Source organism: Mesoplodon bidens (genome assembly GCF_964165515.1).
Source record: "Mesoplodon bidens genome assembly, chromosome: 4".
Taxonomy (NCBI): domain Eukaryota; kingdom Metazoa; phylum Chordata; class Mammalia; order Artiodactyla; family Ziphiidae; genus Mesoplodon; species Mesoplodon bidens.
The window spans coordinates 10,301,145-10,320,914 of record NC_138160.1 but is presented as its reverse complement, the minus strand read 5'-3'; the positions used below and the strand labels follow the sequence as shown (position 1 = coordinate 10,320,914).

The window sequence follows — 19,770 nt, the reverse complement described above, 5'->3', positions numbered from 1 at the left end:
TAGCTGATTATTGATATTTACATTTCAGTCTTTCACCGCATCATAGGAAGAAAAGCACAAGATACTCCTTGATTTTACTCTTGACATTGTAAATGCCATCCAGTGTTAATAGTACATATCTTAGTTGAGGTAGAAAGAATACCCATTTATTCTTCTGTCAGAGTTTCTCTCGCCTTCAGCCTGCTAAATCTACTCCAGTCTGAGGCTGAGCTATTTTAACATTTAGCTTGTTGCATATTATTAACTAGGGTAATTTTATTTCCACCCACTCCTTATAAAAGACAAAGATAAAAATCTCAGTGACATTCAATATCTAATTTGAAGAAAAACTGACAACAAAAGGGATTATGTTGATTCTCTGTTCCATATTCATAGGCTTATAGAATTAGCTCTCGTTAATAAACTTCTGGAGGTTTAATGAAAAATTAGCTACAATAGGAAAAATATATTTCATTCATCGATCGCAAATTAAGGACCAGGAATGATGTTCACACTTAACAACAACAACAAAAAAGAACAATGACGACAACAAAAGTAGTGTTTTCTCTAAGCCAGGGGTTGGCAAACTGTGGCTCACAGTCTAAATCCAGCTCGTCACCTGTTGTAGTAGTGCTTGTGCGTTAAAAACGATGATCACATTTTTAAATGGTTTGCAGTCAAAGGATGGATAATATTTGGGGATATGTAAAAGTCATATGAAATCCAAATTTTGGAGTCCATAAACATTTATTGGAATACAGCCCCACCCTTTTGTTTCCAGATCATCTGTAGTTGCTGTCACCCTGCAGCAGCCCAGTTGAATAGTGACAGAGACCATATGGTTGGTCAAGCTGAGAATACTTACTTACTGGCGCTTTACAAAAGTTTGCTGACCCCCGTTCTAAGCCATCAGTGGAGAACCAGGTTGAATGAATAAACGAGTGTTTTTCTCCTATCTCTCCTCTGAGAGAAGGCAGGAGTATCCTCTGAGTGCTTCAGAGGGGACAATCTGTTTGCCCAGCCCTTTGCCACTAATAGTAAACTCTGCCCTGGCCGAGATCTGTTGAGGTGTGCCATCCAGATGCCCAAGACACCGTCCCTGCCCGCATCTTTGAACTTGAGGCACTTTTGAGGAAATAGGCTGATTTCCACAACACTATGGAAATTTACAGAAGTGCATGAGTGGTCTCTTGAGGACAGGTGGGGAGAAGCCACCTCTCCAGCTCCTAAGCATAAAGCCACAAGCCCTCTCTCCCTCACACCTGCTCAGGTTACTCCCTGTTTCTATCCTGAATTCATTTCAAGTCCTTACCCTTTCCCAGCTAAACTTGCACCTCCAGGAACTGTCTCTATCAGAACCCACATGTTTGAGAAAATGCTTTTAATACGGGTATATATCTCTCACTTATAAATTACATACATATTATACAATAGTATTAAATTATATCTGGTAAAGGCAAGATTAAACTTCAATAAAGAAACATTTTAAGATTGCTTTCCCAGGAATTCCCTGGTGATCCAGTGGTTAGGACACTGTGCTCTCACTGTCGGGGACCCCGGTTCGATCCCTGATCGGGGAACTAAGATCCCACAAGCCATGCAGTGCAACCACAAAAATAGAAAATACTTTTCCATATCCAGAGGGTTATTTTTCACATCCTCTGTGCTATACACACCCCACACTTAGTGCCACCACTGGTACAGACCTTTAAGAAGCTTCCAGAGTCAGAGCAAATACCCTAATTCCTTGGGAGAAGAGGACAGGTTCTTACGAGGCCTGTTAGACCTGAACTGTTCTGGGGTCACTGGCTTTTGGCTCAGATCAGTGGCCAAGGTGACTCTTCAGCCTTACCTCTCTGCTGTGAAGTAAGGCCACTGGCCAGAGGTCCTTCAGTTCCATCTGTAGAGCATTTCCAGAGGATACTTCCAGGAGACTGGGGCAGGGGAGTCGAAGGCCACTTGCTGCTCTTGAGGGAATCCCCACTTGGGAGTGAAGTCAAGTGTATTGGCCTTAACAATTTGGGAATTACTAGGTGGTGCCATAGCATCAAGCAGGTGAGACAGGATGACAAAGCATATAGCATGTCTGCCACTTTCAGCGATGGTTCTCAATGCTTTGAATGTATTTACTAATCCTCAGAACCAACCTATGAAGGAGGTGCTATTATGATGCTCACTTTACGAATCAGAATACTGAGGCACAGAGATGTTGAGTAATCTGCCCAAGGTCACACAGGTGGTATGGAGCCAGTCTTTTAACCTTCACACCCAGGCAGTTTTGCCCTGGGACCTGGGCTCTTAACAGTCATCTTGGTTGACCCTGCATTTGTAAAAATCATCATTCAAAAACAAAATAAAGGGCTTCCCTGGTGGCGCAGTGGTTGAGAGTCCTCCTGCCGATGCAGGGGACACGGGTTCGTGCCCCGGTCCGATAGGATCCCACATGCCGCGGAGCGGCTGGGTCCGTGAGCCATGGCCGCTGAGCCTGTGCGTCCGGAGCCTGTGCTCCACAACGGGAGAGGCCACAGCAGTGAGAGGCCCGTGTACCACAAAAATAAATAAATAAAAATAAAAATATATATACACCCATTCTCATCTAGAGAGCATCAGGATTTCCTGTGTCCTGTGTTAATCAGATAATATCTGTTGAAAACAAACCACGTGCTCAATGGGCTTCAGGTCCAAAGAAGCTTAAACCAACTCTTTGTCCTCACGCATGCTCATTTTAGTTTCAGAGAAGGACCTAAAATAGGAAAAAAATAACTGGTAACAGAAGGTAATATATTAAAGGCTAAATGAATATCCCAGGCAACAATGAAGACAGAGTATTAAGAAAAGCACCAACAAAATAGAACATACTCAAAATTAAGCAAGCAGGATCATTACAAAAGAGAAAAGGACATCCCTCAACTGGTGACACTGGACTCAGAGGCTCAAAAGTAACTCCTTTGAACGGTCAACCATTCAAATTCGTTTCTTGGATGCCTGACTCACTTGCTTAGATTTGGCACAAATTCAACTAAACTGAAATAAGTTTACTTACTAATATGTATTTTCCTCTCACAGGAAAAACTGGGAAAAAAACTCCCGTCCTCTTTATACAATTGCAAAATTAAAATGACCTTAACTGTAAAAAAAAAAAAAAAAAAAGCACAAAACAACACATACTGTCGTTTCTTTCCTAGATAACATGTAACTCAAGATTGCACTATACACGATTCCTGACGCCCTCCCAGGTCATCCTTTAGTTTCTCACCAGGGAGTGGGGCTGTGGAATGGCACCCACTGTTGGTCTCTCAGTTCTTCAGCTCTGCTTCCACCTGGCTCAGGGTCCCGGGCATTATCTCCTGTGGCCACTCTTCTCCCCCATCCCTGCTCAGGCCCATGCTGACCCCATCCCTGGGCCTCCCTTTCCAAGCACCACTAAGGCCATCCTGAGTTACAGATTGTGCTAGAGCTGAGAGATACACCAAGATGACTATACCGAGAAGAGCAGGAAACAGCTGTAGTCCTCGAAGATGAGACAGATTGAAGCTCCCTAAACTTCCTCTCCAAAGGCGATTTCTCAGTTAGCTTCTCCCCCTATACCCAACCTACCGCCATGTTTTTTCCATCCCTCCATCTTAGCCACCACAGTTACCCTCTCACCCCTGTTACTTTATTTTGAAGACTGACTTAGATCCTGATTCAGACAAGAAGCACAGTCTACCTTTGGGTGTTCAAAAAGGTCCTCGAGCCTTTCCCAAACCAAAAAGCTTCCTAACCATAATGTCAGAGCCTTACATACGTGCATTTGTATACATTTGTGTGCGTGTTAGAGAATCAAGGTTGACAAATCCCACTTCTCCCCTCTCTCACTCCAGGCTGGTGGATGGTAAAACATACAACAGGGTTCACAACTCACACACAAGAAATCAATCGGATTTTATTCAGCTGGGCCAGCACTCTGTGGGCCACGGCTGTGCCAGGGAGCATGGTCTGAAGAGGGTCTTCTGCCCACATCCCAGACCTAGCTCTGACCCTTCCTGCTCAGGCACCCCAGCCAGTACTGGACAATGTCAACTGAAAAAAAAATGCACAACGTGAGAGGTGTGAGTTAAGTTTTATTTGAGGCAAAATGAGGACTATAGGGCTTCCCTGGTGGCACAGTGGTTGAGAGTCCGCCTGCCGATGCAGGGGACGCTGGTTCGTGCCCCGGTCTGGGAAGATCCCACATGCCACGGAGCGGCTGGACCCGTGAGCCATGGCCACTGAGCCTGCGCATCCGGAGCCTGTGCTCCGCAACGGGAGAGGCCACAACAGTGAGAGGCCCGCGTACCGCAAAAAAAAAAAAAAAAAATGAGGACTATAGCCTGGGAGACAGCATCTCAGATAGCTCTGAGGAACTGGTCCAAAGAGCTAGGGGGGAAGGTCAGTATAGATGTGATTTTGGTGAAGGGGGAGTACATGCAATCAGGCACATCTTTTTTGCAGAAGGTTTCTGCTAGTCACCAGGAGCAGATGTCACCGTTAATGATTTTAGTGCTTTTCTAGATATGAGGAGATGCAAGAAGTGAGCTCATAAAACCTTCCCCTGAAAGTATCTAACTATCTGAAGACCTATTCTGCCAGTTTCGCCCAGAGCACAGAGTGCATCATTCCTCATCTCCACCCTGAACTCCTTTCAGGGGGTGTTGAAGGTCAACGGTCGCAGCAGCTTGTGATTTCATCCCTGTAGAGGCAGGTGGCAAGTGGCAGCTTCTAGTTGGCAACAAAAACCACAGACCTTTTCCCCCACTCTGTCCCAGCAGAAGGGAGCAGGCTCGGAGGATGACCCCCCAGCCTCCCTGGGCCCAGATGTGACTTTATACGGTGGCAGAGACAGTAGAGCAGCTGCCCCTAGGGGCACCAGGACAGGACTGAGACAGGAGCCAGCATGGTGGCTCCAGAGATCTAGCAACACGAGAGAACATAAAAGGGTCACTTCCTGAATCAGCAGTGGTCGCCACGCAACAGGGCTCCCCAGAGGGGACCCTCTTATCAGACGCATCCATGCTGTCTCCCTGGGCAAGGAGACAGGATGCTATGGCTGCAGCAGAAGACCAGGCCACTAAGCTGTGAGTGGGGCAGTAGAGTGAATATCCCCACCTGCTCTTCAGGACCATTCATCCAACATCTGAGTCCTTACTTCTTGCACAATGAAAATTTAAAGAGGCACACTTTTAATTTGGGCGTCGGTTTAAATAGAATGTACCTTTTGTCCGGGATAAGCCTTGTCCAAACCAGAGCTTATATAATAAGGAACACAGCCAGACAAAGAACGTGTGACTCTCATGGATTTGCTTATGCTAGAGTCTATTAAGATGACACAGATTTTTATTTCAAACTCAAACATATCAATGACTATCAACTTAGGAGTCATTTGATGAACGTAAATACTTGACTCTGACAACCCCCCAAACACATCTTTCTAAACTAGCAAAAATGGCCAACATTGGCTGGGTTGATAGTCCCATTTCCTTTTGGATAAATGTGATCCTGAGTGGAGAAAACAAGTTTTCTGTGATGAATGTGTCAGCTTCTAATAAAGAATGAATTAGCGTAGGTACGCTGCAAGGAGAAAACCTGCTAAATATCCTTATGAGGTTGACAAATATTGCAATATAACAAGAAATAAGAATGGGATGAAAATATTTGCCCATATGGAGAAAGCATTTTTTAAAAAACTTAACTTTCTGCAGTAATAGTCAATACTTCATAAAGTTATAGAGGGATTACATAGAACCTTCATATTCATAAAATTTTATTGCTATTCTTCAATAAAATATAAATAACATTTTCAATAAAATTCATCTTTTGAGTCCACAAAAGGTGGAATATTAACAGTTTATTACTTATTAAAGGCTGTTACTTCAAATTGTAAAAATGATTGCTTCCCACTGGAGCAAGTCAAATTAGATCCTCCATAACCTCTTAGTTAAAATTTTTACCTCTTTTAAATCTAAAAAGTCAGGGGCACATGATTACCCAACTGGAAATTTTTAATGAGCCCAGTGATAAATATCATCTTAAAACCAAGAAGAGCTTCCAGATGCTTACCTATATCAATTCACCTAAAATGGTGTAAATAAAGTCTAATTACAGCTGAAGGAGAGCAGAGTGTTTGCTGGTAGAACAGTCGATAAAATTTAGAAACAGCAACATCAACACCAGTAATCAACATCAACACTAATAATAATCCTGCATTAAATGCCTCTCCCCCACAAAAATAATGACATATGAAGTTAAAAGATTATGTTAAATTTACCCTTGAATATTTTTCCATTGAGCTTAGCTTGGATCAACCTGTGCAGAGTGCAGAAAATTGGAAGACATGTATAATTCAGTTCTAGATGATAATACTACTGGGAATATAGTGGATTGGGTGGTGAAGGTTCCTCATCCCTGAAATGATAGAGTTGTTATTATTTAAGTAATAACTTTAAAGGTATATAGGCCATGTTTTTGGACGCATTGTCACCTAAGCCATTTTTATTTTCTGAGCTTGCAGAAGGAATGTTATTTAATCAGCTTATTGTTTGCTTACTTTGTATTTTATAACATGTGTAAAAGTATTTTATGTTTTCATATCTCTCTATGTACAAATATACATAAAAGCAAAGATAAATAATACGAAAACAAAAATAAATGCTTTTTCTTTCTTCTGTTGAACCCTACTTTATATTCTATCTCCCAAGTTTCTTCATGTGCCAGTCTTGTATTTTATTCTGTTCTCCTTTTTTTCCATTGTCAGTAAAGAATGCATGTAACCATCTATCCTCATCAAAATAGAATGTCTGCTTTTATTAAAAAGGATCTCCCTTCCCTTCTTTCAAACAAAATACAACCCATAAAACATCTATTTTTTTCCCTTTACGCACTAGACCTTTATTTGTGTAGCTCTTCGGAAAACAGATAATTTCATGAGCAGCGTGAAAAGGTGAAGTATCAGGTCAACTGCTGAAGAGGCTACTTTTAAAATCTCCCCGAAGAGGCTACTTTTAAACTCTCCCCAAGGAGACCAGCAGTGTGATTCATTGAGTTGGAAGAGCTTACTGAGGGGAGAAGGGGCTGTTTGCAGAGCAGGTGAGAAGAGAGAGGAGTGTTTACAGAGCTGATAAAGCACCTTTTACTTCAAATGTTTGCCGTAAGAAAGTTCAGTTGAATAGAGTAATCCTCCAAGGTGGGTGATTTGGTCAACTGAGGTCTAAAACTCAAATGAGAGAAAACGTAGCCCATAGCGTCCTTTCGGTTTCCTCCGTACCATCTTAAGAAAAACCCGAATGCACTTATTGGCCAACTGAGTATAACAGGACAGAAGTTAAGGGAAAATCTGTGTTAAAGAAAAGTCTTTTAATCGTGTGATCAGTATCGGCTTATCTGTATTAATAGAGAGCCACAGTCTGCATCAAACACACCGCAGTCTGAACAGGCGAGGCAAGAAGGGAGAAATCAGTTTTAACATGTTGAAATCAGTCTTTTACCTCATGCTTAAAAGAGTATAAAGCATTACATTGTTACATTACAGATGGCTAGTTTGAGATCTCTTAGTTTCTCTTGCATTTTCTTCTATGTGATCATATAATCTACCCTTTAAAATAGTGTATTTTTCTCCCTATTTGTATTGCTATTTTGCATTATTTTCCTTGCATTGATCAGTCTCTAATTTATTTGAATTTGACAGTATCAGTTTGAGTTCTAATTTTATGTTTTGAAATTCTCATCAGGTACTCCATTTATTGTGACATAAAAAAGTTGAAACTTATGACTTCAGGAGTGATACTTCTGAAAGGCCATTTGTCAAGTGAGAGAAATGTGATTGTGATTTTTTTTTTCAAATATGATCTTTCTGGAAGTTGTTTACCCGTCTTAAATTTCATAGTCCACTCTCTTTTTTTCTTAATATAGTAGTATCACTGATTAAATGAAGACTCAAAACACTTCAAAATAAAATTAAGATAACTATATGTATCATATTCTTGATTTTCCTATAAATGAACAGTTAGATTTTTCTGCATATCTCAGTAAATTCAATTAAATGAGAAATGGTGTAAATTAGTTAGCCCACCAAGGTGTAATAGTTTTTTCCAGTAGAATATTCAGATTGTTGATTCCTATTATAAATCTCTCTTCTCTGTACTTTTGGTAGACATTATCCTTAATTTTAGGCCTCTCTTCATTTTTCTAAGTTTTCTCACTGTGTTAGGTAATTCAGTTATACACATATTTGAGGTTATAAACCTAGTTCAGCTTATAAACCTGTAAGCATAAACTCCAGACACAGGGTGCAAGGGCTTGAATTCCTTCTCTACTAAATATAAGGCAAATTTGGGCAAGTTATATCATCTCTCTGTGCCTCAGTTTCCCACCTGTAAAGTGAGAATGACATGTTTATTCTTCTATAGAGTTGTTGGACAAAATATGAGTCCACACAAATGAAGTGCTTACAGGAGCTATAAAGTCTGATATCCAGTGGCAAGGGCCTTTCACTCCAAAGCAATATGTACAATCCCTTTTCTAATGTGAGCTGATTTCAGCATTGTTAGGCGATAATAATAAGAGCTCATTTGTTTAACATTTTGCACATATTAGGCATTAAACGATTTCATGCATTTAAAGCAAACAATGATCCCATGGGGTCATTGTCTTCTCTTCACTTTACAATCAGGAAACTGGAGCTTTGAGAGCTCAGTTTCTTGCTGGATACAAACAATTGACCGAAAAGCCCAGATGTCGACCTGATTCTCTAACTTCAGAAGCCAAGCTCTGAACGCGTTCCTTGACATTTCCCCCCAAAAAGGCCAAAGTAGAATACATACCTGAGCCTAACAATGTTCATAAACTTTCCTTCACCTTTTCTCCCTCCTCATACACCGAGATGTTGCCTTCTTGTTTCTACTCAGTTAATTGCATTTCACACCTTATTTTCACGTTTTGCCCCAGTCTCCCTTATCCTCTGCATAATTTTTTGTTTGCTCCTGGGATTGCTTTTCTTAAACTCCTCTTGTTATACTATATTCTTTTTTTTTTTAATACCTTTTTTTTTTTTTCCTTTTTCCTGGCCGTGCCACGCGGCTTGCAAGATCTTAGTTCCCCAACCAGGATCAAACCTGTGCTCCCTGCATTGGAAGGGCAGAGTCCTAACCACCAGGGAAGTCCCTATTCTTTTAAAATTTATAGTCCTTTGAGAGTTTCTGATGTGGCTAGTTAGCTTGTTTCCCTTGCCTATATTATCATTTTTTTAACAAGAGTGTTTCTTCACGTTTCATTATTAAATCCTGATCTCTGCCATTTTGCCCCCCCTTCCTGTTAATCACTATATCTAATGTATTAATAACAAATAATTTCGTATAGAAAAGGATTTTTTTCTGATATTAGTAACCCTTTTCAGAAAGCTTAAGTGCAGATATTTAGTTCCTGAATGGAAAAAATGCATTTATCTGAAAAATGTCAGGTTATAGTTAGTTTTCCCCATTTGCCCTTGATTTGCTGGCTGGCTTTTCACAACTCTTCTAGAAAATGAAATTTTGTTTACCTCTTTGCATTTGTTCTTCCAAGAGCATGGTTATGCCTGGCCTGAAAGGTTTTTTTTGTTTTTTGTTTGTTTGTTTGTTTTTTTGCGGTACGTGGGCCTCTCACTGTTATGGCCTCTCCCATTGTGGAGCACAGGCTCCAGACGCGCAAGCTAAGCAGCCATGGCTCATGGGCCCAGCTGCTCCGCGGCATGTGGGATCCTCCCGGACAGGGCCACGAACCTGTGTCCCCTGTATTGGCAGGCATACTCTCAACCACTGCACCACCAGGGAAGCCCCTGGCCTGAATTTTTAACCCCTGTCCCCATGACATAAAGCACACTGTTCATAAATTTTAAAACATGAATTTTAATTAGACATGCTTGTAAAATTTTGGAGACAATATAAATGCTCCATAAATTGCATAAAGAAGTAAGACAGATTTTCTGGTTGTGAACTTAATGTTTATTAGTCTAATCCAATGACTTTGAAACTTAATCCATCAGGACAGCCCTCATCATTTCAAAATACTGCTCTTCTGGGAAAATACACACTTTTTGTTTAGAAAGTTTTCTTAAATATTTTTCTAGTCTTCACCATGTCACAGTGCCTAGTCTCCTAATTTTGGTTATTATAAGATTAAGTATTAAAAGTTCATTGGAATGAGAAGCCCTGAACTCTGTTAAAATCAGCTTTCATATTAGGATATGTTTCTCCAGTTCACTTTGCAACTTTTTGTCATTTCGACAGGATATCCTTAACTTTTAACATTAACATTGTTTCCTCAATGTGACATAATTTCTTTTGTATTTGATTTCACATATGTCTTCTAATGAGAGAGAGGATAAAATAAGCTCTATCACCGTCCACTATGAAGTGCTCAGAAAGTCTGAGTTGTGGGGTGTGATTCGTAATTGGAAACTAATTCCACTTAGAGCTTGCATGGTATAAATGGCCTCTTCTAGACACTGGCTGTATTTGGGATATATTCCCATCTACAATGCTAGAAAGTAAAGGTGCTATCTAATATTGATCATGGCTAAATATCACAACAATTAATAACAGGTTGCATTCTATTCATATGGAAGATGCTATTTTCATTGTATATGTCAGCTAAACCTTAGACGTCAAGTATTTTTGAGAACCAGATAAAAATAATGACAGGAAACACACTCCAAAGAACCCAGGAAGGAAACAAAAAACTGAAATTCAGTTTGGAAATAGTCAAACCAATTTTAGTAACTGGTGTCAAATCTTCTCCAGACAATTTATGCGTATTGAAAAGATGCAAATACTTCTGGAAAAGCCAAGTCAGCTCCTTATTTTGTTTGTGTTGCAGTTGGGCAGCTCTTCATCTCCTCTCCCATGCCCACCCTTCACCAAATATATTTGTTACTATGACAGCTCAAGTTGAGAAAGAGGCATATAAAAATCCTGTGGGTGTTTGTTAAACTTTACAAAAACTAGGACAGTCCTGCATTTAATGCTCGAGTACTAACTATGGACCTGTGTCCACCTCCACCCCCATGCATACGCATCCTCTCACGTTTCCTTATTTTCTTTTATTTAGGAGAAATTAACCACATTAGTAAATTTCTTTCACACCCTTAATAGAATTAACGTAACATCACCTGAGTGAGCCCTTTCTGAGTTTTCTCAACCTAAACAGTAAAGAAGTCACTGTCCACGATTTCTTAGAAGATATTCCTTACATTTCTTCTGGGTTTTAGCTCCTCACAGAGTTTACATTTCCGATTAACAAACCTTCTCGTGAAGGTTGGTAAGCAGGAAGCACACCGCAGATGCGTTTTCGTCCTAGAGTGGAAAGGTTTATTCCTGAAATAGCATGCTAATTATCATTTTAATGGGTAACATCGAATGTGTTAGTTCAAATATGACAGAATTTTTTGTTTTTTTATTCTTTCAAACCCTTGTTTTTGTTTTTGTTTTTGTATGTGTGTAATTTTCCCCCCTGCCTAGACCTGGTTAACCGTTTCTGTGAGCAGGTCCTCAATTTTTTACTTTGTCCCTACTTTCCTGTCCTAGCCCCGTCTTCCCCCGGTGTCGACTCCGTCCCCTTGCAGCGCACAGGCAGCCAGCATGGCCCGCAGAGCGCTGCCGTGGCCACCTTCCAGAGGGCCAGCTACGCCGCCGGCCCAGCCTCCAGCTACGCGGACCCCTACCGGCAGCTGCAGTATTGTCCTTCCGTCGAGTCTCCGTACAGCAAATCCGGCCCTGCCCTCCCTCCCGAAGGCACCTTGGCCAGATCCCCGTCCATCGATAGCATTCAGAAAGATCCCAGGTGGGTACCAACCTTTTTCTCTTCCCAGTCACTGCTAAAGAGGTTTTCAAACCGGGCCTTGTTATCACATGATTTCTTTTTGCGTCGCGTTATTGCATCCATGTCCCTGTCTGAATATGAAAGCGTTGACTTTGGCTAGGGTTTATAATCTTCTGTTTGATTTGGGATATTGGTATCGATCATGGTTCCCTAGTATCTTCTTGGTTCAACAGCAAAGACGACCTTTTGATCAGAACATTTGTAGGTGCTTGAGGGTTTCAGCTATTTGATGAGTTGTTGACCAGTTTTCTTTCATGCAATAGAAATGGAGGATTGGGGGGTTATATCATTTGACTTCAAATACTGTGGTCTAGGTATTTTCTTGTCTCAGTAGAAGCATGCTTTGTCGCGTTGTATGTTTCCATTCGTCAGAGTGGAAAGTGGCACACCTACCGGGTTATACTAAAAATTGGAAATTTAGAAAACCCTTATTACCTTCATTTTTGTGTCTGAAAATAAACATTAGGCTGAAGTTGATTGGACACTGATTAAAAACTTGAATATAATATATTAAAGAAATTGTTATTATTGAGAAGTGTTTCTTTTTTGCTTTCTTTTTTCAACAGTGGTGAGGGATTTAGTGATACTCTACTTCTGAAATTGGAATTGAATTCCGGTAGAGTTAAATGATGTTTTATTCATAGGCATTTGATTTATGCAGAGTCCCATAAATATATATCTGCATCTGTGAATACTATAGATATATCAGATGCCTGGTATGTCTTTGTAACGGGGCATGTGACTTGAATCTGTTGGTAAAATTCATCTCAAGGAATTTTTGGATATTTTCTCTGATAGAGCACACAAGTGCATGTGTACTATATTGAGGGGTTTGCATAGATTCTTCTGTAAAAAGAAATCACTTCTACATACATAAAAGGCAGAATGGGACCATTTTATGGTATTCTTTGAGTTAGCTTCTTTAGCGCAATTCAAACCTGCTTGGAGAGTTTATGTTAAATCTTATATGTGGTAGGACCTCCATTGTAAAGGTGAATTGTAATAGGTGCTCACTGTTAACTACTAGAAATAAGAATTCTTATACTTACATTGTCCAGCATCCTGCTTCTCTCGATTTTCAGTCGAAACAGGGATCTCTATAGTCTTGGTCCTGAAATCTGCCCCAGATCCTTCAGTAATCTTGGCATGTGTGGGTAGAATGTTCTTCAGATAACAACACCTCAACACTCTCTATTTCTTTCTTTCTTTCTTTCTTTATTCAATATTTATTATTTTTTTATTGAAGTATAGTTGATTTACACTGTTGTGTTAGTTTCTGCTGTACGGCAAAGTGATTCCATTATACATATATATGCATTCTTTTTTATACTATTTTCCATTATGGTTTATCCCAGGATATTAAATATAGTTCCCTGTGCTCTACAGTAGGGTCTTGTTGTTTATCCATTCTATATATAATAGTTTGCATCTGCTAACCCCAAACTCCCAATCCATCCCTCCCCCAGCACTCTCTATTTTTAAATAATTTTTCTAGACATGCTATTGAAAACATGTAGAAATAGAAGTAAACTCTTAGGAAATGCTAAATAGAAAAATACATAATTGGATTCGCATCGCTTTATTTAACATTGTATACTTAAATTGAGGCTAAGCGTTTAATCTTCCGTGGAAAGGTTTTAAAATTTCATATTAGGGGAATTTGGCTTGATAGGAACCCAAATTTATGTTTCTCTAGCTACAGTTTCGCTACTTTATTTTATAATGTGTATTAAATGCATTTTATTTTATTAAATGGCATAGCCTTCTCACTTTATGTTACTGTCACTTTTATAGCCTTTTTTCTTCTTTCAGTGTATCATCATGGCTATTATCTTTTTAAGTTACGGATTATGTGACATATATTTATTGAGTGCCCACTGTAAACCAAAAAAGAGAAACACCAATAAGAAATGTTAGAATGAGTAAGAGTATACTGCCCACTGACCTTTTGTAGGTGTAAACTTATATACAAATCAGTGTTATAGGAATTACAGTTTACTATGTTATTTTTAAGAATGCTAAGCATTGGCTTTACATATGTGTTAATTCTGAAAAAAAATCACACCACCATCCTAAGGTCAGGTATAGAAGCAAAGCAAACAGAACCAGATCTAGAGCCAGAACTGAATTATTATGGCTTAATGTAAAAGGAACTAATAATAATAACCTGGCATTATGCAAAATGGGTATATAAAATACAATAATGCCTTTCTTGTAGAGCTTTTTTTTAAAATAAAAGAATATGTCAAAGTGTTCAGATTTAATTGAGACAGCCCAAATCTAATCTAAAATTCTAGTCCACAATCTAATGCTTCTTTTATGATAACATTTTTGTATCTTCTTTTGAATAATGAATTTTGGTTCTTCCTAGTTGAATATTACTAGAATAGGTATCTTTTACTTTGGGGGTTCAAAATTGTTTATTTCAGCATTATAGCTTATGATTTAAACTTTTCCAGCTTTTAGACTTCTTTCAAGCTTTTATACATACATTTATGAAGAGAATTTGTGAAAGTTTTATTTATCATTAAATGCCAGACCATGTAAGCCTCTTTGCCATTGCAAACATGTATTTATAGCGCATTACAATTCTCAAAGCACTTTTCCTTACATCTTTAACTTAATTCTCCTTTGTGGGAGGAAACTGATATCCCCATATTTTGTGCCTTAAATAAATGGAGAATTGGAATAAATGACCTGTGGGTACACAGGCTAGAATCCACCCTTTTAAGACACGGGGCACGTATTGGCATGGGCATTTATATTTCTTTATAAAAAATAAAAAGGAAAAGGAAAGACTATACTCACATCTTTTATGATTTTCTTGGAGGATGAGTAAATGATAGCACCAGTTTTCTGTGTGTAGGAGTGAATGAAGGAATGAAGGAAATGATACAAATTGTCTAAACAGGTCTGGTCTCTCTGATAATTGCTTATGGATATGTGGTCTTTGTTTTGTTTTTCCTTTCTTTTCTCTTATACTATCTGCCTATCTGTCTTATTGCAGACCAGTATCTTTTCTCTATTAAGGAGCTTCAGGGAGGAGTTTTCAAGCAAATCATCCATTTTAAAATAAGAATTTGAAATCAAGGTAGCCCCAATTCAGTCATTAGACTTGAAACCAGAAACTCCCTGTTATCTTTTTTTTCTTTGATATTTTGATGACATTTATTTATTTATTTAGGCTATTTTATTTTATTTTTTAATTTATTTTTTTTAATTGAAGTATAGTTGATTTACAGTGTTGCATTAGTTTCAGGTGTACAGCAAAGTGATTCAGTTATACATATATATTCTTTAAAACAATTTTTAAAATTTTTTTCTAAGCCATAGGATATGAAAGGATTGGTTCTGAAGGGTTAGGTTTTTCTAGCTTACTTGGCTGAGTCATATAGATCAGGGCAAAACTTTGGACTTTTCACTTTTAATTGTCCCTACTGCACTCCAGCAAAGAATGCACAGAAACCTTTTATACAAGGAGATGGTAGAATCTGATTGCCTTTTTAAGTCAGCAATCACTTTGAAAAAAAATTTATATATATAATGTTTGCTTTACAGCCACGTTTGCTGAGAAATTTTTATTTGTTAATTGCATGTTATCTTCCATAAAATGTGAATTTCTTAAGAATTATCACAGCTAATACGTTGTTGGTATTATACCAGATGTTGAGTTTTATACAGTCCTTTTAAACATGTAGGCCAAATATAAATCTTTAAATTATATGAAAGGACTCATCCCAACTCAGTGATGTTGGGAGTGATAAGTCATAGCATCCTTATTTTGAAAATGTGATTGATGAAATAATCAGAAAAAAAGCAAGGCTGATGTTCCTGGTGTACTAATGGTGCTATAAATGTTCTTGTCTATAAAAGAAGAAAAGTTATGGCTAAGACATTTACTGACATAACTTAATGTGTAGGTTGCAGCATGAATGGCATCTTTTAATCAAGTTGGATTAATCCCTTTTCAGGATATTGTAATCCTTGATGTAAACTACCTCAAAAGCAGTTTTTCAATCATGCTAAAGGAATCTAACTTACTGTAAACATGATTCACAATAAAATTCTATCTTCTTTTTGTTATGTAGTGTAACAGAGAAATAAATACAATGACACATCTTTATGCTGAATTTGAGCCCAAATTAGCAACTGCATTTTCAGTTGGCTCTATCAAACTTGTTCTCCATGTTTTGTTTCAAGCCACTGTATTTGACCAATAATCTAAAGATATGCACTTTTAAGGAATTACCTAGTGTATTACTAAAATTATTTTATTATTGGATGTTGTTTAGTATATATTATTAAGTAATACTGCTTATAAATATCATTAGGTAAACCTAGGTTAAGAATGTTTTCCAAATGCTGGGTTTTTTTTCATTGCTTACCTGCCCACACCATAACCACACATAGCATATAGTGAAATGAATGCTCAGGAAACAAAATATATACAAAGATGCTTTTTTAAAGGTGAAGATTTAAAAAATATTTTTAGCATCTTTATTAAAGTTTAAAGTGTCATTATTATGTCATTTAGGTAACATGTCTGAAGTGTTTGCAATAAAACAGTCATAATATTCTTCCTAGTTCAGTTCTCGGGTGGTGAATCTCTGGGGAGTTTGTTTTTCACTTTAAATGTTCAATAATCATTTATTTAACTGGGGAACTGTCAGAGGGGGAAACAATACAGCATCTGCAATTTAAAGACCCTCAGTGTGAAGAGCACTTGGATGTCATTTATTCAGTTAAGCCAAAAGCAAGCCCAACAATTGGCCATTCAGTCTCTGTTTGAATGCCTCTCGAAATGGGCCACTCACCATCTCTTGAAGCGTTTTATTAATTTCTTGAATAATTCAAGCCTTGTACACTCATTTATATTGAAATCTTCACCCCTTGTAAGTTCACTCCCTGACCTTGTTTCTGACCTTTGCAGTCATGTTAGAATACGTCTATCCCTTCTTCAGAGACAGCCCTGAGGACAGTTATTACTCCTCCCCCCAGCGCCTTCTCAGTGGGTTCTCAGTGAGACTTTTTTTAAATTTATTATTATTTTTTTATTGAAGTATAGTTGATTTACAATGTTTCAGGTGTACAGCAAAGTGATTCAGATATCTATATACATGTATATATATTCTTTTTCATATTCTTTTCCATTATGGTTTATCACAGGGTACTGGATATAGTTCCCTGCGCTGTAGAGTAGGACCTTGTTGTTTATCTGTTTTATATATAGTAGGGTGTATCTGCTAATCCCAAACTCCTAATTTATCCCTCCCCTACCCCCTTTCCCTGTTGGTAACCATAAGCTTGCTTTCTATGTCTGTGAGTCTGTTTCTGTTTTGTAAATAAGTTCATTTGTGTCATATTTTAGATTCCACATATAAGTGATATCAAATGGTATTAGTCTTTCTCTGTCTGACTTACTTCACTGAGTATCATAAGCTCTAGGCCCATCCATGTTGCTGCAAATGGCATTATTTCATTCTTTTTCTTAATGGCTAAGTAGTATTCTATTATATATATAATGAAATTTATATATATATATATATATATAATTTTCTTTTTAACTTAAATGAGGGACTTTACATTCACTTCTTGTTGGGTGATTCCATTATTTGATACTTCAGACTCCAGTTTTGTTATCCAGCATGATTATTATAATGCACTGCTCCTGCCACTTGGAAATATGAAAAGCACACATATATGTCCTCAGCGAGGTTTTTTCAACACCTGGCCAGAGCTGGGCAGGGACACAGCCCTGTAGCTCTCATTCTTTTAAACTCTTCCCTCCAGGTCCATCTGAAGGATGTATATACATGTATATACACGTGTGTTCTCGGTGACTTTTCTGGGGAATATTGTAGGGTGCACTCTGCAGGCGCAATGATAGCATGAAAAGAGCTTCATTCTTTAAGGAGCTTTTAAAGGTATGTGGGAGAGGAAGGTATATCCACAAATGACGGTAGTGCATTGGGTACAGAGGACAGATGTGGTAGGAGTACAGAGGCGGAATTGAGTGGTTTTGCCGGAGCCGTGAGGAATAGCTGATATGTACATATGAGAAAACGGGAGAGAAAGCTCTCTAGTTGAAAAGAAAAGAGGGCTGGAAGTCGGGGGTGGTGCCTGTTTGAAGTACTCCAGCCTGGTTGGGCTGGGATGGGAGGGCAGCTGTCCACCCACCGAGTCAGCAAGAAATGTTAGCTTGCATCTCTGTATGCGGATTTGTTTACTTACAGATTATGAACATGGTATGTTAATTTCCTAGGGCTGCCTTGCCATACAAATGACCACAAACTGGGTGGCTTCAACCAACAAAAATGTAGTCTCTTACAGTTGTGGAGGCCAGAAGTCTGAAAAATCACAGCCTGAGCAGGGTCATTCTACCTCCAAAGGGTGTGGGGTGGCCTTGCCATCCCTTGAATGTGCCTGCAGAGCTTCAGTCTCTGCCTCTGTCTTCACTTACACCTTCCTCTCTGTCTCACGTCTCCCATCCTGTTCCTGTGAAGACACCAGTCACTGTATTTAGAATCCATGCTAATCCAGATGACTTCATCTTCACCTAATTACATCTGCAAAGACACTGTTTCCAAATAAGGCCATATTCTGAGCTTCTGAATAGATATGAATTTTGGGGAGACACACTACTCAACTAACTACACGTTTCAGTGTACTATTACATTATTTACACTGTAAAATAGATGTGCACTAAAGATAGAACTTGAAACAGGGGATGTTAAAGATAAAACACCACAATTAAAAGTTTTTATTTCAGTTTACATTTTTTTAAATTTCTTTTATTGAAGTATAGTTGATTTACAATGTTGTGTTAATTTCTGCTGTACAGCAGTGTGATTCAGTTATACATGTATATGCTTTCTTTTTTATATTCTTTCCCATTATGGTTTATCACAGGATATTGAATATAGTTCCCTGTGTTGTACAGTAGGACCTTGTTGTTTATCCATTCTGTATATAATAGTTTGCATCTGCTAATCCCAAAGTCCCAGTCCATCCCTCCCCACCCCCTCCCCCTTGGCAACCACATGTCTCTTCTCTATGACTGTGAGTCTGCTTTGTAGATACGTTCATTTGTGCCATATTTTAGATTCCACATATAAATGATATCATATGGCATTTGCTTTTCTCTTTCTCACTTACTTCACTTAGTGTGATAATCTCTAGTTGCATCCATGTTGCAGCAAATGGTACTATTTCATACTTATTTTATGACGGAGTAATATACCATCATATATATACCACATCTTCTTTATTCATTCATCTGTCAATAGACATTTAGGGAGCTGTGAAAGACCAGTATACACTTTTAATCATAAAAACCTTTCTTTAGAAAGAGCAATATGGTTGAATATGTTAGATCTGAGTATATTATCACTGTTTTTGCTGGTTAACATGGCTGATGTTCATCTCTCCAGGTGTGGATAGATGGGTGAGCGAAGCTCTTTTCTTAGCCCTTGGCCATGCTTGAATCATTTGTGCTACCTTGTTCGTATTGGGAGGGTTAGTTTAAAGCTAGATCATATAATCTAAAACTTCACATGGACCGGCACACATCACATGGACCGACACACATCAATAGCAATAGTGGTCAAACTATCAAGGGTGTGACTGTCATCCTTGCTGTGTTGTGGCTTCCAGTAAAAAATGTACCATCATCTGAAATGTGAGCCCAGTGAGAGGGCCAGTGCCTACCTGTGGAGTATGATCGTTCTGAATTGCTTTATTTTGTTTGGTTAAGTAAATAAGTAGAATTTCAAATGTTCTCCCCTCTCAGCCCAGGTGATGATCTCGTGCAGCCCTGCAGTGCAGGCTCTCATCCACCACGGGAAGAGTAGAGGAGGTCTGGGTTGTAAAGGGCGTCTAACACCCAGGGGAAAAGGATTCTCAGCAAGTCATGATTCCAGG

General features: G+C 38.7%; 1 protein-coding gene across 2 annotated transcripts in view; it reads left to right on the top strand.

Moving 5' to 3' along the window:
- The window catches only part of CTNND2 (catenin delta 2), a gene marked incomplete at its 5' end in the record, with an annotated part of 962,722 nt that overhangs the window by 564,091 nt on the left and 378,861 nt on the right, over window positions 1–19,770 (top strand). For both annotated transcript variants that reach the window (XM_081231805.1, XM_081231804.1), the window contains one exon: window positions 11,556–11,811. In XM_081231805.1, coding sequence (XP_081087931.1) covers window positions 11,556–11,811 — 256 coding nt within the window. The remainder of the gene's footprint in view (window positions 1–11,555; window positions 11,812–19,770) is intronic.